Source organism: Cloeon dipterum, chromosome 1 (genome assembly GCF_949628265.1).
Source record: "Cloeon dipterum chromosome 1, ieCloDipt1.1, whole genome shotgun sequence".
NCBI lineage: Eukaryota > Metazoa > Arthropoda > Insecta > Ephemeroptera > Baetidae > Cloeon > Cloeon dipterum.
Window position 1 is genome coordinate 22,495,620 of NC_088786.1, and position 21,834 is coordinate 22,517,453.

The 21,834-nt window shown below is 45.4% G+C and overlaps 1 protein-coding gene across 16 annotated transcripts in view; it reads right to left on the reverse strand.

The window, feature by feature from the left end:
* Positions 1–21,834, reverse strand: part of LOC135939593 (CUGBP Elav-like family member 2) — a 234,644-nt gene that overhangs the window by 19,364 nt on the left and 193,446 nt on the right. Inside the window, exons 1-2 of one of the 16 annotated variants that reach the window (XM_065485306.1) lie at positions 20,420–20,504; positions 19,253–19,402 (exon numbers count right to left, since the gene is read on the reverse strand). The exons of the other annotated variants lie outside the window; for them this stretch is intronic. Coding sequence (XP_065341378.1) covers positions 19,253–19,402; positions 20,420–20,492 — 223 coding nt within the window. The 5' untranslated portion in view covers positions 20,493–20,504. Of the gene's footprint in view, positions 1–19,252; positions 19,403–20,419; positions 20,505–21,834 lie in introns of those variants that run through there. 16 annotated transcript variants of the gene reach the window in all.

Consider the following 21,834-nt stretch of genomic DNA (forward strand, 5'->3'; position numbering starts at 1 on the left):
GGGTGCACATTCCTCGGAAAGAGCTAGGTGGCGTGGCCAAAAAGCGCTCGAGAAAAGTGTCACATGCATAGAGCAGTAATCAGAATTGAGAGGTCTCTCTCACTATTAACGTGACCTCCACTCCGGGCCAAGAGCGCATTGTTTTCATTTGCCAGGCTCTAAATTTGCTTCCAGCGCTAACGCACGAAAGAATTGCACGGGGCACCATGCCAGCAGCGGGCGAGATAGAGAGAAAGAGAGAGAGAGAGAGAGAGAGAGAGAGAGAGAGCAGACAGAGACCGCAGGCCTGAGGGTTGGCCCGTTGGTTAGTTAGCGAGTGAGGATGCGAAGTTTGCGAGAGAGCGGCCAAAGACGGGACGTGAGCCGCTTGCGAATCGTCTGCATTAATCGCGCTCGTCAGGTGCATTTTAAAACATATTTTTATGGAGAGGCCGCGGCCAAAACAAGTTTTGATCGCCAATAAGACGAGAATGAATGCTGGCCTGATTTGCCGCAGCGAAAAGGGGGTCTTGCGTCGCGCTTATTCTCTGGTTAGCACCCAGGTGACAATGGCAAAGGGAAACATGTTGCTCCACGCGAGAGAGCTTCTTCCAGTATTATCATTTCGAGATGCTGCTCTTGTTAATCTGCAATGCTAAAAGCAAGAAAGATCTTAACAACAGATGAACAGAATTAAAACGCTCGGCGTGCTACTACTTCCTTGTCGCTGCTTTGATCTCTCACGTTATTGAAGCTGTTGAGCAGCAGATTCTCGCCGGCTTGGCGAAACAACCATACCAAGCTTGGCAAAAGAAAGAACACTTTGGAGAGCAATTTAGCGCTGTTAGTCGCCGCGGCAATTTCGTCATTTAATTGAACGAGCCCTTTTTGTCATGGTCAGGCAACGCAGTGAAAAACTGAACACCGAGAATACAATTTGAAAATATTGTCGTTATTTCTTCCTTAACACTTTAGACTTTCAAAGCATGGAATTACAATACGATGCAAATCAGAGATTAAATCGGAATTTTATATTTAAATTTAAATCCGTATACTTTGAAGGTTCCTCGACATTACAATTTTAAACACATCCACGATTTGGTACCGATTTAAATAATATTATGAAACCCTAATTCATATTCACGGCAGGGAACAATCTTTACATTAAATTGTAGGTCACTAGCCGAGCTGACCGCGAGTTATACGCAGGCAGCACGTACTTTTGGTATCCTACCATCGCCTAGCGAATTTGTCGAAGACCCCAATTCATCAGTTCCGATTTCAATATAGTTTTGCTGCAGCACTGCTGTACGGAAGTCCTTGAACCCGCAAGGTTGGGCCACGGCGGTAGCGGTAGTTCGCGGAAATCACGCTATATCTATTACCAGAAAAGTTGGGAGGTGTGAAATCCAGGTTATGCACACACTGCGTCTGCTCGCAGAAGAAACGAGCGAGGAGCGAGCAGGAATTAATTTACGTGCGAGCACGATCGCTCCGAGAGAGATTTGTGATATAATGCGAGAACAATGGCGAGTGGCAGGAATTGTACGGAGGAGAAAATGGATCTTTCTTTCTGCCGAGCTGCATTCGCTGAATATGTGCGTGAGTGTGTGCTCTTATCAGCTGAAAACACAGCTTTTCGACGACGATGACGACGGCCGCCTGCCTGCAGCGTTTGAGAGCAGCATTTTGTAATCAGAAAAGCGACGGCGGCAGCAGGTACTCTCGGGGGGTGGTGGGGAGAATTTAAACTACTTGGGTAAACAGCTCTCCGCTGACGACAAATAATAATGAGTCTCTCTGTTTGACTTTGCTGCTGCTGAAACTATACCCTCGGCGGAGTGCAGACGCACCGCTCTGTTTAATCATTAAGACTCGGTGCGCAGAACGAATTTGGGGCCTTGTGTGTGTGCACACGAAAATTACCATGCACACAGCATGCGCGACACGCAGCGCCTGAAAGCTGGTAATGATCAGTCGGTGCAGCACGTCTTTCTTTCGCGCTCGTCAACTTTTTGTACGCGACAGAAAATGTCTTTGTGCAGAGCAGAGCATGAAAAGTCGGTTCCACGAAGTTGAATCTCGGATATTGAAGTAGAGATTTTGTTTTGACGGCGGAAGGTATCCTTTAGAAATTTACAAAACGTTGTGTGAAACAGAATTTACAATTTTCATGCATACTTTGAGAAATAAAAACTACAGAGCAAATGGAAAGAATGAAACAGAACCCGGTTTTTATCTTAGCAAATCCAAAGTCGAGTGTTTTTGCGAATGGGGTTTTTGTTAAAATAGACTGATAGCTCTATACAACCTAAATAAAATATTTGCGAAAACTTTTATACCTTAAACACTCTAAACACTCTTATCTCCCATCTACTTCACCGCAAGTTCGTACATTTCAGAGAACCAGGAGAAAAAATCAGGCAGGCAAAGAAAAAGTTGAGCCCACTGCTCATACCACTAAACTTTCGCAATTAATTTAATTTGCTGCAGCGGCAAACTCGTGTCCCGCGAACTCTCGGTCAGATTCAAGAAAGGGAGACTCGAGAGTGACGAGTGAGTTTGTTGTGAAGTGCTTAAAAAGCAAGAAGCTGAAGCAGACAACACGATCTTAATTGAAAGCGGGCCAAGTTCGAAACTTTATACAAGATTAAGGAGACGGCAGGCAGCAGCAGTAATTTTTCATCGAGTCTCCGCGTGGACCTCCGCGCGAGCTACACACGCAGCACCGACCATATTGTTGTTAATAAGTTGAGCCAACATACACACACAAATCCGACGCCGTCACTCAGTTAGTTGGAAGATGATGCGCTCGCTACTCAAGCTCGTGACAACGTTTGCGCCGTGTTACCGCGCTGAGCTAGCAAAGCGAACAAGCGCCTTCCTGCATTTATTACATTTTATTATTCACACCCGACGACGCGCAGACATTTTTCATTTAAATATATGCCGTTGCCCGCTGCCGCTGGTGCATGCATACACAGCCGGACAATTTAATGCAGAGCGCAAACACTCTGAGGAAAAAGCAGCGACACAGTGCATATGGAAAATGTGTTTGTGACGATAGAGTGAGAGAACAAACACACATTCGTTATCACTTGTTTTCCAATGTGACACCTGAGCGAGTAGGTATGTGTTTTCGCTTTCTGTTTTCTCTCAGGGGGTTGGCAAAAATAGCATTATTTTGAGAAACAGCGTCAAGGCTCAAAATGAGCTGGCAGTTTTTCACACAGTTTTTGAATAGCTCAAAAATTTGTTTGGCACTTCCGAGGAGAGATATTAATGATGATACATTTCTCTAAGGGAAATTTCTTTTCCGTCTGATTGATTTGCAGTCGGTATCGGTGGAATATGCATTTCTAAAGCTCACATTCAAAAAAGCAAGCTATACAACTCTGAAAGCAGCAGCAGCATATTCGAAAGGCTCTTTTCAGCAGCCACGTCCGCTTCCTGTGCACGCAATCAAAGGCACGGGCAAAGGGGCACACGCGTAAAAAGCATCAAACGCAGCGAATTTCCCTTGCAGGCAATTTCGCCAGCCGAGTGAATGGGGTGTGCACCCTTTGGGTTCGCACATCGGCTCAAAAGCGGACCCGCCTCTCTGGTGTACACACAAACCTGCACGCGAAACTCAAAAGCGAGGAGAATCAGGCTGGCTGGAGAGGCCGTGATTAAATTATCAGCCGCACGCAAAATATGAGTCGAACTCTTGCTTGTGTGCGGAATGAGAGAGGGTGCAACAGACAGCAGCTTTTATCATTAGTCCGTTTCATCTTCAATCAGCAGCGCCATTCACCACAGTGGCCTCTAATCTCGGCTAAGAAATGCGGGAGGAGAAAAATATTGTGAAAATCACCATCGACCCTGATTCCGCGCGTGCTGTATAGCGCTGCAGAGAATCCGAATGCACGGCACGGCAGAGGGAAAGAACGCGGTCATTGAAGATGAAAAACGCTTGAATGGACGGTCGGCCGGCCGTCTTGCATCCCTTTCTGCTCACAGACATTATTCTGGCGCCGCTGGCCGGTGTGTGTTTATGCTGGTTTGTCGAGCTCTTAAAAAGTAAGTTCATGTCTGCAAATTAATCGCTCTTGGCGACCAAACGAGCGATGCAGCCCCGGCTTAAAGCCGGCTGCGCAGACACGTCACTCGAAATTATGCTTGCGGTGCCAAAAGCTAAATATGAGCCGGCTGCATTTTCATTTTGTAGCAAAAAGTAAGCTTGCATGTGCTCGCCGGCCCAGACAGTTAGTTTGCGCTTTGTCTTTTGGCACCCGGCGAAAAGAGGAATCGGCGTGCTGTGCATTGAGACGCGCGTGTTTTACACTCGTCTCACGTCTTGAGCGTTCCCGAGCGGGCGAAATGGATCTCAAGCCTGGCATCGTGCGGCCGACGAAAAGTTCATTAGACGACGAGGGTCTTCAACGTGTTTTTTCATGCCGTTGTTAATTGCGAAAAAAGACCGAGCACTTAAGAGTGCTCTACAAATTAATGAAGTTGGCCAAAGAATATTTTTCCTCTCATTTAGCGAGTGCTTGGATGGAATCAAGAAGAATTGGAAAGTGTGCAGTACTTTTAACAAGTGGGTTAGCTACGGTTTAGTTTAAAAGGGGTTAGCTATTCTTCGTTTTCTCAACAAACGCTTAAAATGCGCCCCTTCCCGAAATTCTGAATTTATGCAAATTAGAGAGATAAAACAAGCGCAATAAAGAACAGGTTATACGAGTGAAGAATTCGGCGAATAAGACAAGCTCTTCTGCTACATTTAGACACCTTTCCTGAGCAATAAAATTCGAAATCATCCCGAAATATCCGCGCTACATAACTGCCCGCCGGCCTAAACATGAAAGAGCGTGACGCATAATGAAGCCGGCGATTTCGCACTCATTGAACGCGACAGCAGCGAATAGCCCAAAACGACGCGCGCCGGTCGCAGACAATACACACACTTTTAATTAAAAGAACGGGCGAAAGGACGGCCGACAATTAGTATTAACGGCAAAAGGATGGCGTAGACCGACTGAGAGAAGAGCGGGCTGGCACGCAGAGTGTTGTGAAAACACGCAGTAAATTAAGTGAATTATATTTACAGGCTGCGCCAAAAAGCGACGATTAATCTGCGGATGCACTTTTCAACAACAATCACACTTGATCATTCCTTTGCTTGAGGAGACCATTACACCTGCCAGCAATAAGAATAGACTTAATCTATCATGGAATCAATGAGAAAGAAAGCTGTGAACGAGAAGGCGTGAGCCATCCAACTTACAATGAGCATTAAATTAAAATTCCCTCATTGACAGTCAAGTTGATTCCCAAACCTAAATTGAAAGGAATTCACATAAAATAAACACATAAGGAAAAAAACGGGGGAACGAATTCATTATTCTTGGATTTTCAACCCGCATAGCATGATACTCATTAAAATCTTGATTAATCATTTTTCAACTTGAATAATATTTCGACTTGTCATTGATTGATAGTGAACACGATAGTTGAAATCACAGAATGTCTAATTGATAGTTTCCAGAGCTCTTTTTCACCAAACAATGTTACATTGCCAACGCGTGCCGTTAATCAATATATACCAAGCCAAACTTGGTCGAGTGCAAAATCACCAAAACCAAAAACCGCAGGCTGAATGAACATTTCCATGGCAAATAAATTGTGTTGGCGACGCACGCGTGTTCCGTGCCATTTCTCTGCCGAGCAGTGCACAGAGGCCTATGTAATGATTCCAAGAATAGAGAGGTGTGCTGTTCGGTCACGTGGTGTGCGTTTGGTGCTCGTGCATGCGGGTGGATCCAACCCGCGGGGAGCACACACACATTTCCACATGCTGTTCATTCGTCGTCCTCGAAGTGGGCCGCGGGCCGGAACCCTTGCTTGTTCGACTGCATGCCTAATCGAAAAGCTGGTTGATGCTCTTCTCCAGCGGCAGGCGCGCGCGGCAGGTGGAAAATTGGAGTTTAACAGCCAATTACGGGGATCAAAGCGCGAGCACGGATTGCCTCCCGCGAGCGAGCAAGTTGAGCGAGCCGAGACGCAACTTTAATTATTTAGGACGGCGCGGTAATATCTGCCAAGAGTCATTTTTAATCCAATATATTCGCTCAGATGGTGGTGTCGCTTTCGCAAACTGCGGAAGGTGAGCTATTGCATTAATTACGAAAGCGGGCGTGTGACACGCGCTTCCTCGCATGTGAACAGATTAGCTCTTGTGTTATTTTACAAACTACCATACGTGGTTTCACAAAATGGTGCGGAATTTTCTTGAGTTCGTTCATGGAAAAGATTTTCAGAGCGCAGTCACGTGGTAAAATGTGCCGCAACTTTTTGCGACAGTCGAAAGCGCAATTAAAGAAAAGGAACCCTTCTTGCGAGAAGCATGCAACACGTGCAGCACGTTAGTGCAAACGGTTGCACCCCCTTTGAATGGATAATTATATTCAGACTCGTCGCTGCTACTCCCGCTGCTTTTGCTGACATAAATTCAGGAAAGCGCGCTAACACAATGGCACACAACGCCGGCAGCTCGCAGCGAAAATGAAATAAATATTGCGAAATGTGACGCGCTTCGCTCTCACCGATTACGGTTTTTATCGCAAAAAAGCACTCGCACTATCAACTCTTTATTGCTGATAGCAAAAATATGCAAACTCCTCTGTCAGCAGTGCGCTCGCTTCTCGCTGGTTGTGCAAGTCTGCATGCATAATTTCGCATTCCTACATAGGCGCTTTGCTTGCGAATAGCTTTTTTAAATACACCACTGCACTTCAGGGCAACATGAACGCTCAAATAGACTGCCACTTTAGAGAGAAATACATTTTATCCTCGGTGGATTTTCCTCGAATGCGAATTTCATATTTGTGCAAATCCAAATACATTTCACAACTGTAGCGTTTTTTAGTAATCTGACCCGGAGGCGGAAAGAGCGAACTGCTGATCATCACACGCGTACGGCAGCAGCCGCCCTCCAAAATACACAAAAGCTCTTTCTTCCCGCGGCTAACACGATCACATGCGAACTCACATTTCTTTCACTGGGTGCCTTGTGCAAATATTATAAATAACTGTTTGTGTGGCAGACGCGGAGCTGGTTCAAGCGGGACGCCGGATTTGTATTTATAATAATCAGGCGGACGGCTGCGAGTGACGCGCATAACAAAACGCGGGCGTGCGTCGGTTTTATTACACAAGCTGCCGAGTGCACGCGTCAGCCATCCAGCAACCCCCGCGACTTGGTGGTGGGCGAGCGAGCTGTTTATTTTTCCAGCGTGGCCGCGTGGTTTGTTGTTCCACCTGAGTCAGAAAGAGCGAGCGCGAGAGAGAGAGAGAGAGAGAGAGAGAGAGAGAGAGAGAGAGAGAGAGAGAGAGAGAGAGAGAGAGAGAGAGAATGAACCGTGGGGGCGCGTCACGCATTTCCGCACGGCCAGGTCCGCACGTGCGACGCACCGGCAACCGGCAGCGACAATAATCTGCAGGAAGGAAGTCAGTCGGGGCCCCGAGTGTCCAGCTCGTGGGCTTGACCTCTCGCTGGCATATTTATATGCGCCTTTAAAGGCTCGGCAGCTGTGTTCGCCGCGAATTAATGCGCGCATGCCGACACGCTCGAATACTTAATGAGCTGCGTACTGTTTTCGCTGGCTTTGTCTTCGCGAGGACTTAAATGGAAAGGCAATTCGATTTTAAATAAGGAGAATTTGCGGTTTGGCTGTGTGCACGCTTGGTTTTGGCGTTGGTCGGTGCCTGCACCTGAGTACCGCTCCATTCGTACTTGCCGAGACCTATTCGGTTTCGCACGCTGCATTGGATCATAACCAATATTACACAAGTTTAAAATTTTTATTAGACAATAGAAAAATATAGAAACCAAACTATGATGTTCACTTTGATTTTCGTACCTGTCTATAGTGTAAAACCGAATTTTTGTTTAACTTGAAGCAACCTAATTGGACGTGTAGACCAAAGTGATATATTAATTAGCTTCTGTTTGGAATTCCTATCATTGCCATACATAAATAATTACAACGGCTAAAACAATATGAGAAATTTGATAAATTCCTTGTGAAATATAATGGCATTGCGTTCACCTTCAATCGATTCCACCATTCATATTAATTCAGTTAGTGTCTTCGTAAGTTTCTTTTGTTGACATGCTGACACGCGTTCAGTAAACTTTCTCCAAAGTGGCCGTAACGCCGATCGAATAGTTCTGGAAACCGATTCGCGCCGACGGGTGATTCGTGTTCACAGACGCCGGGGCGAATTGCGGCCCGGCCGGCGCGCCGGTGCGCGCAACGTGTTACTAATAGATTTTCCGACTGCTCCGCCTCAATCGCAACGACCCAACTCGGCCCTGCTATATCTTTGTCTGGCATGATCAAATTCAGCACCACCTTTGGCTCAAATTCGTGCGAAAGGGAAATGTCGCGCAGCACACTTTGCTTTGCACTTTGAGCGCTCGAGCACGAGCACGAGCCACTGCCTGACTTGATTATAGTCAGCGGGGTCGCTGGGGACACAGCCCTGCTCGCACGCGCCTGCCAGACGAGCAGGAGCTACGCGCTGATGGATCCGTTCAGGCTGCTGTGGGACAAAGGAAGTCGAGAAGGATGCTACTGCTGCTGAGCCGCCAAAATGCGTTTGATTAAAACTTGCAGCGTGAGCCGAGAATTCGCGGAATTCTATCTTTGGAGAGCGAGTGTGATGCTGCATTTATTTTCGAAATAGTGCGGTGCTCGTGGCGATAAAGTGCGCGCGGCGCGCACGGGTGAGGCGACGTCGCTCCAGAAAAAGAGCACAAAGGGCCATAAAGATAAGGCACCGACTGCTGGTTGACTCTGACTGACTGCTGCTGAGGCGAACAGGCTTCGTGCATTAAGAACTGCAAGCTTGGGTGCCGGGACGAGCGTGGCCCAATCGCCTGACGCAAATAAAGCCCCCGCGACGAGAACGAGATCGATAAATGTAAACGGCAGATGATAAAAAGGAGGAAACTGTAGGAGAACACGTCGCTGCACACTCGGCGGAGGCATCTTTCAAAATGTGCCACGGCTCGACGAAACGTAATATTGCTGGAAAATGCAGAGATTGAGAAAAATCAAGCTGGGCTCACTCAGTTAGCCCTTGCGGAATGAATTTCGCGCCTTATTTCCCTAGGGAGCTGCACACGAGGTGCAATTTCTGTGACCTGAAAGCGTTGCGCTGAATCTGTTCGCCGTCGCACTTTTTGGAGGGAAGAGAGCAGTGCGCGACAGTTCTAGATTTACTTCAGGTCCCGAAACGACCATACAAATTTAAGAAATATGCTTTATAAATAAGGCATTTGAGGAAATGTAGTGGCGTCTGAGCTATAAAGTAGTAAAAAAATGCATGCTTCATCTGGCGAGGTGATTCCAAGAAAAAGTGTGCGGAGATTCAATCATCCCTTGCGCCAATACCTTTGGAATTCGTTTGTGGATTTTGTCGGCAGTATCATCGGTTTTTCTTTCAAACGACCGATCACGGGGAAAGATGGATCGAGCGAAGCGACGCAAACCATCTGCCCAAATGTTGTTATCTCTCGGGTGTCCAAACATCCCGGCCAAAATTTCATCTCCGCGGGCACCCACGGCCAATTTCTTCCCAAAGCGCGATGACAAATAGTAAAAAGCAGCCGGAGGCTCGATGATCGCCGAGGGGTTGCAGAGAGAAGGAAAACTGGTGGCTTGTGTTGCAATTTTTCTTGCTTAAATAAATTGGGGCTGCGCTCACCCGGCATCCCAAACATTAGAGGCCTGATCCTTTTTATGGGCGTGACACGACGTTTCGGATTTGCCCGTACGATTTATACTGTGTACTCGCTCGAAATATGAACACAGCTTAATTTACACTACACGCAGCAGCACCCTCTCCATCCCTCCACCAAACCGATTAATTATGCAAAAACGTGCTCCAAGCAGGCAGTCTCGGGAGATTTCGAGATTTGCAACGCCTCTGACATCGCAGCTGCCTAAATTAGGATTTGTTTCAGGCGGCGGGTTGATTACTGCGACGCACAAATCAGCCCTCCGTGGATGAGCTTCTAATCAATCAGTCGAGTGAAAAGAGCCGCAGATCACTTTCTGCGGTTTCATGCCTACTCCCGCGTAAATCTAGTGACCGCCTCGGGCTGGATAAAAAACGAAATAATCTCGTGCGCCCTGCCAGTCATTCAATTTTTTTACTGGGAGCAAGCAACTAATCTTTTTATAGGAAAGTCAAGAAGAAACTGACTCTATATCTGGAAGGGTAAGTAGATCTGTGCGCAAGGGGAAAGCGTCTGGAAAAGGCCTAGGGGTGCCGGGTTCCCTCCCATTTTTGATAGATGCCATTTTGAGCAGCTCAACATTTTGGGACATAAAATACATGCGGTACGAATTGGAAGCGCACTCAAGGAAGGTTGACCCGAATCACTATGCCATGATGTTTGCTTAGAATTGCAATATTAAGCGTATATGATGCGAAACACTGCGCAATAATCAAGCTGAGTGCCTTCTTTGCGATTTTTTGCATGGCAGGGCAGGCCTAAGAAATCAATACTCGGCAACCGTAAATCTACGAAATGCGGAGCGAGATTGAATTTGTTGCACGCTTAAAAGATTATCTCGCTATTCTCTGGCACTTTCTTAGGCCGTCAACCCTTTTGAGATAATATTATTCCGGAGCAAAAGCAGCTTCATAAATCGCGGCGGAAAACCTCATTCCACTTTCGCCCCACAGGCCAGATATAAATCTTCATTTGCCAACCCTAGTTCCACGCAGGCCACATTTCGAGGGTTTGATTGGACACGTGTCGCGAGCAAGAGGCACGTTCTGCTTTACCGAGTCAGCGCGTCGATTGATAAGCCAAACGAGGCAGCCGTAATTTTCACCACCGTCCTCGATGTCATTGCCACCAAGGAGAAAAAATCTTATCAAGTCCAGCGAATCAAGTTAGAAACAAAGTGGAGATAGGGAGAAAAAAAGCAGCATTGCATCCAATTTCCAGAGACCCCTTGGCCAGGGGAATTGCAGCTCATTTTTTTCCTTTCTCACCCCCCGATTCTACGTATTTTCCCCGCGGGAATGTTTTCCGTGCGTGCATTTCACTCGCAGGAATTTCTTGCCTAATAACTGACTCCTTACAACTAGCGAGAGGGAAAAAAGAGAAGGAAGGTTCATGCACTTGACGCACGAGAGAGACGACGACACTATTATCGCATCTTTGTTTCTCCGTTGCCTGCTGGTGCTCACAGGAAGGAAAAAAGAGGCTTTACCCATTGGTATGGAAGGTGTGCGGCGTATTTGGCCGCTTTGTATGCGAAGGCAACGCTCCTAAGGCTCGCCCGCTGCTGAGGCACGTCCCCTTACATGGGAACACCCACAACAAATAGAGAAAGACACTGTGCGGATCCATCAATCTGGTAATAAATTCCCTCCTCCCACAGCTTGCGATTATTATTCAACCTGTTTTCAGCATTTTTATATTTCAACTAAACGATGACTCTGCATTTTAGCAAGTGCAATATTTCCATCGAAAAAGGGTGGCAATAAAGGGAGAGGAACGGTTTTATTGCTGTTCAATATTTCAACGCGGAGACAAGAATGGTGCTCGTTTTCGGCGCGATTCCCTTTCAGCCGAGGTATATGGGAAATATTTAATTATTTCTGACGTTTTGCACAGCTCGACGATGAAGTGAATCTCGCTCAGCTTAAGTTAGCTCACGAGAAAGCAGACAGAGCAGATGATAAATTTTAATGATTATCGTTACAAAGCCACTCTGCACATACAAATAAGCTTGAATTTTATTTCCAACTAAGTGGTGTTTGCCTTTCCACTGCACTCGGGTGGAATCAAATATTCGCCGGTTGTTAGCGACCGAGGAGTTTCCCGCTGGGGAGAAAATTGGGAAGCGTGAATCAAATTCGGTGATGCAAGAACCTGGGCAAACACTGCGAAATACTAGTTGGAAATCAAAGGGAAACAGTCTCAGCGTGCATGCGAGTGTTGGTGTATATTTACTTTTTCCCCCTGCAAATATCAATAAACTAGAGCACAGAGAGCAAAGTGGAGTCAAGCATGCACCGCGTCCAAACGGGAAAGATGAAGGCACAAGCGGGAGATAAAATTTTCCGTCGCTCCGCTTATCACGTTATATACGTGATTGTAAATATAACGCGCCCCGATGCTGCTGCAATAGTAAAAAGGACTCATTTTCCCCCGCTGCGCTCAGGATGGAGTGATAAAAATGCAACACGCGTCTTAATTTTGTTACGCGTCGCAGCGGCGTTTCCTGTGTGGACGTGTGGAATTATCTTCGTGCACCGTGCTCTTTGTCGTGCAAGCATAGAGACGACGATAAAAATAATGAAACCAGAGAGACAGACAGAGAAGGCTTTTAAACACACTGCTCTGCTACAGGGACTTAATTGAATCTCTCTCCGCCACTCTCTAACTCTTTTGTACGTGTAAAAACGGGACGAATTAATTAAAAACGAGGATTGCGGAGGCGTCGAGTATTCTCTGGCGACCTCTCCATTTCTTAATACTTGCTCTTGTGAATAAAACCGTGCGTGCAACTAGCTCTCCGCAGCCTTGTTCGTGACATGGCGTTTCTGCTTCAGCTGACTTTCCTTTATCGATTACAGGTTTATTAAGTTGGCACCAGGCGTTTGATGATGATTAGCATAATTGGCGATGTCGTTGGGCGGATTTTTTTCGTAGCCGTTTGCAGAGAGAATGGATAAAGTTCGCTGCTATACGCAAAGGCAGATGGAGAGAGAAGCCAAAAGCCAGGAAGCGGTAAATTATTGGCTATTGAACTGCACTTTTTTACTACTTGGGTGGATAGATATGCTCTTCCTTGGCAAACTATTACACAAACTTTTCGCCAACGACCTCATCGTTTTTGCACCAAACACTGGCATCTTTCTATTCAAACAAAATCCTTTGCGAAGAAGAGTTCAAAGAGAAGTTTATAGTATGCATTATTAATCTTCTCAAGTTATCACAGACGCAAATCCGCACGTAAGCAAATCCGGATGATGGAAAACTGCAGACAAACTTTGGCAAGCCGATTTGCGGATTATACTCAATTATTCAAAATTCATTCAAGCCAAACTGATCGAAATAGGGTCTAATGGGCGTTCTCTCTCCATTCATAGGAACAAACATGGCACGTCAACATGCAATTTGATCGGGAAACAGCGCACACAGCGAAACCAAAATCTCTAATCACCAGCAATTTCGGTGCCAAATTTCAGCTGGTGGAGTGCAGATCAGCAGACAGACAGGCGGCTAACAAGCACCTAATGGGGGATGGAACGGCTCGCGTTACTTTTTGATGAGCCTGTGTTTGCACACCCGAGTGCTGCTCTTTTGCATCCGCCAATTTCCGACAAATAATCAGTTTCGGCGACGAAACAGCGAGACGGTCGGGTGAATTATTCATGCACCCCGTCGAATTGGATCATATTAACGTCGGTGTGCAACGGGAGGAGAGAGAGAGAGAGAGAGAGAGAGAGAGAGAGAGAGAGAGAGAGAGAGAGAGAGAGAGAGAGAGAGAGAGAGAGAGAGAGAGAGAGAGAGAGAGAGAGAGAGAGAGAGAGAGAGAGAGAGAGAGAGAGAGAGAGAGAGAGAGAGAGAGAGAGAGAGAGAGAGAGGCGAGCACACACCAGCGTTGCGCGATTTGGGTCATCTAATTGATCGGCGGGTCTGCAGCAGCCGCTGCTTTTCCACTTGCATCTCTCGCAATTGAATTCCTGTTTATGCGCGTCTGCGTCCACCTCTCGCTCACTATCTCTGGACTGAGCGGCAGCTGCGATTGCGGCCTCTTCTCAAGTGCACATAACGGTAAGTGCAACCTAATTGTGCGAGCGAGCTCGAGTTAATGCGCGCCGGCCGAGCGAGCGATAGCTGCCTAATGCGAGACGAGATGCATTTCGCTGCATCCGCGCGCCGGCCGGCTATACGTGACGTCACTTTCTCGACATTAGCCGCCGCCAAGACAAGTGCATGACCTCCTAACCACTTCTCGCGACGATGGGCAATGATCGTTGCATCTTGAAAATGGACTTTGGTGCGACGGTAATCATTTACACAGCACAAGTGTGAAGAATATAATATATTATTATTTTATTTCCTGTGGCTCGCCTCTGAAGGCGATGGTGGATTACAATAAAACGGGCATTTTTTGCATTAAATTTTGTAAATTTTTTAAGCAGCTCAGTTCTGAACCCAGAAGTTTGTGCAGGCCATGTTTCTTTCGTGACATTAATTCTTGAATCGACCGTGGCTGTTTCAACACAAAGGATAAGCTTTAAAAATTTAACGGCTGGAACGTAAATGTTTTATGTTCTTTGTTTTCGCACGCACAGACCTGGCCCCCAATTCAGCAAAAACGGCGTACGCTTGTCACGCGCCATGTGCAACCCGCAAATCGACACCCTGCCGGTGGCGACACGGTTTTGCTTTTGTCACTTTTCGGCTCCCGGCGGAGCTGCAGTTGAAATTGCACTTTAGGCTTTCGCAGTGATTGCTTTCGTGGCGCGTGTAAAGCACGTCGCGGTTATTGGTGCACTTAATGCGGTGAACACACATTGATTGCCACAGGTCAGGGATTGGTCTCACTCAGGTTTTTTTATTCACTCCGCCTCGCTGGTCGCCGCAGCATCGTTTGCGCTCACTTTCCTTTTCAATTTTCACCACGAATACCTGATATTTATCTCACCGACTCGGATAAAATTGTGGTGATTTCAAATGGGAAATGCGTCCAATGTTTCTGTTTGAGCACGTGAATTGAGCCGTTTCTGTAGCATCTTCACGCACTAAAAACCTAAAAAAGTACAACAAAGTCCGAAATTACCGATTTTTATGTCCCAATAAAAACGGTAATGAAACGTTTTGCTTGCGCAGATGGCGGTGACTTTTACGGCCAACAAAACACTTAAGCCGCGAATAATAAAACGGATTTTCCGCTGCGTGACATTATTATAAAAAAGGGAGGTATTTTCTCTCTCGCCTTGCAAACCCAGCGGCCTCGGAGAAATCCTCCAGAATTACGCATGTGCGCAAGTGGTGGCCCTTTAAGGAAGACGCCGCACGGTTGAATTATCCTCAACGCGCACCGAGAGAAAATTGGCGAAACCAGTTTGACCCAAACGCGCCGTTATTTATCAAATAGCGGCGGCAGGCTTACTTAATATGCGTTGGGTAAGGTCAGCACCATGCGCGCCGGTCTAATTATATTTAATGCGAGGATGCTCGAGCGACGTGAGCGGGACACCCATACACGCGCGTCCAGCAATAACAACATATTCAGTCCTATTACCTCGCAGCCTAATCGCCACTTTGTTGCACACTCACGGCTCCTTAATACAAGCACACATAATGAAGACACCGCTTTGTGTACGGAGTTTGGGCTACGACTTGAAAATACGCCCCGTTCCCATGCGTGATTCAGCGAGTTTGAATGGAGCTGCACTTAAGTGTGATTTAATGGAAAGTATATCTGGTCTTGGGAACTTGACGGACACTACATGAGGTTGTCGTCCAAAATATGAAAAAGCTTCTCGCTATAAATCGAGATTGATAACGACTGTGAAGACTCAAGTTGAGGAGATATCTATATTGTTTTTCTTTTAAAATTTATGAAAAGTAACCGTTTTTTAGTGGAAGATTGTCTCGAAAATTAAAATGAATAATTTACAATTGGTAATTTATTTAACACTTTTGCATATATTATGTGTTAAATTTTGCGATAGTAGTGAAATGAAATTTACTATTGACAACGTACTTTTAAATTAGCATTTTGTAGCCCAACGATACTGACTTCATAACCGTATATACACACACGCTTCACAATTATGTTGCTGGCAGATACTTGAACAATGCGAGTCGCGCAATTAGCACATAACAAGCATTCTCCCGCGTCATACCTGCCAGAGATAATTGGAGACATTTGTTTGCGTGAATAACGAAATTCAAACATTGCATTAAACTTTTACATGAAATTACCGCGCACTCGGTGCTTGCGCCACGCAGGCACACCATCATGCATGCACGCAGCCGAGCTGTGTTTAACTGTGCATTTGTGATGACAAGCGGGATTACTGCGAGCACTGCACCGCACTCACTCACACGTCCATTGCGTTTCGAGGCGAGGAGCGACCCGCTTGCTTCTACGGAAGATGCGCAGGTTTTTATTCATACAAAGGAATGCGAGCGCGTGCGTGTTAATTAATTTTCACGCTTTGTTATCTTCAGCTGTCTGCCTGACCGGCGCAACCTGCAGGCAGGCACGCGAGTCTCAATTTGATTGCCGAGATTAAGGGTAACGGACAGGCGTTGTGATAAAAAATTACATCGCCATTTCAAGTATTTCATTAAGAAACATGTTATATAATAATTGCGCAATTAGCATTCACTCTGAGTTATGAGAAATATTTGCTTGTTGTTAATAAAGAAGGAAAATACACAGCTATTTGAAAATATTTGCAGAAAAATACTCATTCACTTGCAGGACGAATGCATCAGAGCTAGAGCAAAAAAGAGGAATTTGTCGCTCAACTAGCAGAAAAAGCTGTACGAGAGATAAATATTAATAACGCAAGCAGCGATATGGAACATTATTTACAGCACCAACTAAACAGAAAAGCCTCTGGGAATGGGCGGCGTGATGTTGATTTAGATGCCGATATGTTTAGAACACGGAGGCGCGCATGCAGTCTGGGGAAAAAGGCCAACAACGGCACAAATACGTACACCACGAAACTCGCGCACAAAAATGGCACGAGCGGACGCATTGCCGTGCATGCTAACTGCTAATACTCTCCCAAATGTGGACGCCGCGTTCGCAATTAATTACACGGCCTTTATGAAACACAACGAGTGCGTAGCGTACACGACTCCCTGTGCACATTTGTGTATGTATCGCGAGCGCTCATATTTCGTGGCGCCAAACGCTGGTCGTCGCGTTTATAGCTCAAAATTGTTGCATGCAAGGCTCTTTTGCACGTAATCGCATTCGACTTTCGGGGCTGAACACAGCTGCGGCCCCTCCAACACGCCGGGCACGGGGACGTTCCGAGAAAATAATGGATTCAGATGGATTTTCAGCTTATCGGAGTTCCAGCTGTTGAATTTATAATACCAGAATATTTGAGTGGCCGAAACAGACGAAAAAGCATTAACTCAAAGGTGCTGAGTAAAAATTCTTAGCTCTTTCCACGAATACAATTTCCTCCTGATCACGCTATGATAGTTTTGTAAAATTCTTTGGAGGCGCATTTATTTAGATCTTTGCCAGGAGCTTAGATGCATATAATAAGTTACATTGCCCTGATTTGGTGCAGTATGGCACCCGCATGAAGGCGCCTGATTAGCATAAACAGGTAGTCAAATGGGAAGAAACAAATCGCTGGAACATAGACGTTGATCCATATAGCGATATGCAAAGCTTATAGCGGTTCCACCTCCAAAATCATCTTCACGCCCGATTGACGCATCCCCTACGTGATCAGATCCGAGCTCACTTTTGGCAGCCTGGCGGTCCAGCCCCAAAGTGGCGAACTTTGCCAGAAAATTACTCTCTGCTTCATAAAACGCCCATGTGCGCGGAAGAGTCGAAAAGTTCAAATAACGAGATTCACCGCACGTCCTGAATCTTCTTTTCGGTGCAAAGGCCAAAGTTCAGCTCTCGTCAAAGGCCGCCTGCCAAATTTGCGTCGCGCGCGTTTATTTAGTCCAAATTCTCCACGGCCGACAAGTGCGGCCGCGGCACCAATCAACGGGCGGGATAGAGAGAGCGGATTCGGGGGTTCCGAGACTGACTGATTGCCAGAGAATCAAGCGACGAGCGCGTTCAATTATTCACGTGGCTCAGTTCAATCGACCGAGGTCACAGCTGTGTGACCTTTCGCAAACAAGGGGTGGAGAACACGCGGCGTACGCATTCTTCTTCCTCTCGTTCGCTCGCTCGCACACATACACACACACACTCCGGCCGGAGATTAAAGCAAAGTTTATTTTGGTTACCAACGAGCTATAGCAAAGCAAAGGGTCCTGCCTGCGACTCAAGCCCATCAGCGCGCGATTCTCTCGGCTGCTGGGCCATGTGTGCGTGCACCGATGAATTATTCATCCGCAGCAGCAGCAACAATATTAGATTCGGAGAGACCCGGCCGGCGAATCTCTGGCATTGTTGGTTTTACAGAGATATCCGTGCTGTAGTTAGGGTTGAGGCTTCTAATTGATATAGACCGACGAGTTTGTCTACACTCGGATCTGGGATTTAAAGTTGTACCGGGGTTGGGGCGAGTGCTAACGACGCCTCCGATGAGCCGCTATGTAATTGCGCGTATTGCAAGATTTTGATTGCCTCATGTGCAGCGCGACACGGGCTTTGTCGCTTGAGCCGCATGGGGATGATATTACGACATGTCATGTTACTTGTATAGAGGATCGAACTGTCGCAACAAAATCGAGACGTGCCATGGTTTTGAAATATTGTTTCCTGAAAAAAGTTGAGAAGCCACTAAAAAATAACAAACACAAATTTTATGTAAGCATAAAAGGATGGAAACCACTTAGAGGGTGGAATCTGTTTTGAGAAGCTATCAAATTAACGCTTTGGTAATCTTATCAAAAATGCTGTTCGTAAGTATTTTTAAAGGACGTCAATAATTCAAAAACAATTTAAATTACATTATTATACGTAATAATCCATTTCAAAGTTTTTGTTTGTGGTTGACGGTACTACTGCTATCCTGCGCTGTACAGTAATTATTTGAACTTTGGATTCCAAAAGAGAGGCGACGCCTAAATTAAAACAAATAATGGTGGTGATAACATTAATTCACGTAGAGAATTTTCGCGCTCCATTACGCGGGGCTTAGTCCGAAAAATAGCGACAAGTTCCATTTGCGGCAGCGCTGTATAATTCATTGTTATGTTTTAGCAACACCTGAAAACATTCCACAAGCCAGCGAGTTGGACAACGAGAGAAGGAGGAATATCGCAGTTGTTCCAAGCGGAACTGTTGCTCATGAAGCACAATGTGTACATAACAATTTATCTAAACTCGGGAGAAAGTAAAAAGAGGACAAAATGCTGGCACACCTAAAGTGAAGCGCACTGTGGACACAATAACACACATAATACAGAGTGCACGGTCAGACTAGTTGAGGGCGAATAATATGTGTATATATTTATGGAAAAATGGATGAAAATCAATTTATGGAATGGAAAAGTTAAGAATCAAAAAATAATTACCTGGCACCAAATACGGACTATGAGAAGGCATAGCTGGCCAGAAGGCTCTTGCATACGAAGATGCGGGGTTAAGTGTAGTTGCAACAGTAGCGGGATACAAGTTTAGTGGATGTCGTCTGCTACTCTTCATAATTACATTACATATCGAGGCTTTCCAGCACAACACACATCGACAGTACCAGGAGCAGCAATTGTATCAGTAATTAATTAGATTGCCTTTGTCGGCTGTTGTTTGTGGTGGGCGAACAAAATGTGTAATGGATGTTTTACATCAACTGACTGAGAGCAGAAAAAAAACCAAGAAGAGACACACCGCACGAGAATGTCTGAAGCTCAAAACTCATCTGTACAACAACAAAAGAAGGGAGAAATCGAAAATTAATACCAACGAAAAAAATGTAAAAGTCTAAAACAAGTTGGCGGAGAGAAGGGTTGCGAAAGCGGTTTTTCAACGACGAAAATGAATAATTTCGAATTCCAGAAATCATAGGACTAAAAATGAAATTGTTTAACGTGTATGTATGTATGTACAAAAATGCAACACTAATGTTTTGGTTCACAGTTCAAATTGCCGTGAATTTGGTCCACAGACAGATGGAATGCAATTAAATAACATACACGAAAAAGTAACAGCTGTTTGATTTGTGTGTGAAATTAAAATGGATAAAGGGCGAACAAAATGAATAAATATCTACATAATTCATAGTCGAAGCTGGTCAAAACACAGGTTTGCTTGCCTCTGAGTCGGTTTTCCGGACAAATCAAATAAATTTTGAAACCCAAGTTACCAGACCAATGGTGACGGTGGTTTGTAATAAAAAAGTATTGCTAATAAATAAATAAATATACATAACAAGACGAGAAGTATATAACAATGAGAGTGAGTGTGTTCAGATAAAGTAACGAATTACATCCATCTATAGAGAAACAACAACTAACTCGAGAAATTAAAAGAAAACGAGAACCGTATAATAGAATTCATATTTTTGAATGGGACATAGCAGAAAATTACGAGATTGAACAGATCACACGAGAATAATAATGCGAACGAGACTCACTGATTCAAGAGACCGAAAAAGGTGTGTCCAACAAAATTTCGATAACCTCGCGAAAAACTTGCACACACTCACACAAGTAGTAGAATTTTTGCGAATTTAGGAAACTTACGCGGCGGCTGCATATACACGGGATTTTTAAGCGAAACGCGCGCACACGACCTGTAGCGAACACCAAGGCGCATCCGACTGACTGGGACAGAAACGCGCGGCGCGAGGCGCGACTGGCCTCGCAGGCGCTAGAGGGGTGTGGCACTCCACATAGCATAGTGGGGGCCGCCCGCTACCAACAGTACCAGCTCTTCCTCTCCATACAATAAAACCATAAACATGCCATTCTGCTCTGCTGCTAGGGACAAGTTCACTTATTATTTTTTGCAGCAATGCGATAAGACTCGAACCATTGTTCGACACGCTTGTAGCTCCATTGGAAAGGAAGGATATATGTATTATACTATTCTTTATACATATTTTTTGGATTTGATTAATTTTTTCCGATTTTTGTATTTGCAGGCAAAGGAGACAAGTTATTAAGTGACTACAAAATCAAATTCATTAAGTAAATATTTGAAATTATGATATTAAAATGTCATTTTCTGATTTCATTACCGTTTTACAATAATTAGAGCAGACTATTATTTCTGGAAATTATAGTTTTTTTAACTTACTAAATTGAAGATTAGCAAGATAATTAAAGGATCGAAATATCATTCATTCATCTGACAGGTTTAACACAAACAAGCATAATTTTCTAGAAAAGTAAAATATAATAATATTATGGGCTAATCGAAACTCGTGTTAGTTTAGCCATATATATATTGCTAATATTTTCAGTATGTTATAACGATATGTGGTAAATTAAATAATGATTGTGATTCCCATATCCCCTGTCCCTATATATTTTTTTAATAAATCGCGCCGCGCGTACAACGAGTGTAAAACAGTGCGTGCAGAGTGCAGTGAGTGCAACAAGAAGGAGAAGACTCCCACACCTGAGCTGCGCGCGAAATAGGTCTACCACGGGGGGAAAGGTTGCGACCTCTCGCACGAAAGTCAGTCAGTCGCCCAATAACCTTTGTCCGCCGACCTTCTTGATGGTGTCAACAGAAGGTTTCGGCAAATGTTTCGTCCGTAGGAAGGACGGATTTAACAGAAGCTCGGTCACGAGTGAAGTAAGTTAAAACACTTATTCAAAACATATTTCTGGGCGACTTATAAATTGAGCAACTTTCTGTGTGCTCATTTTTATTTTTATTTGGCGCGACTGACGGTAGACTTTGTGCGTTGCTTCCCTCAGGTAGCCCTGGTGGGCTCCTTCGTTACCCCTGGTGCAGCCCCGTCTTTTGGTGGTCCGTTTCAGACGTTTAGGCTGGCACCTCCCCATCCTGAAGCGGTCGGCAAGCAACACCTAGCCTGGACCCTTCGTGTGTAGCAGCTCCCTTCACCTTGCGCGACTACGGCACGGGAGACGTCCTCGGTTTGAGCGTCACCGTTCGTCGTCGTCGGCGCCGTCATCGACTCCTTCTT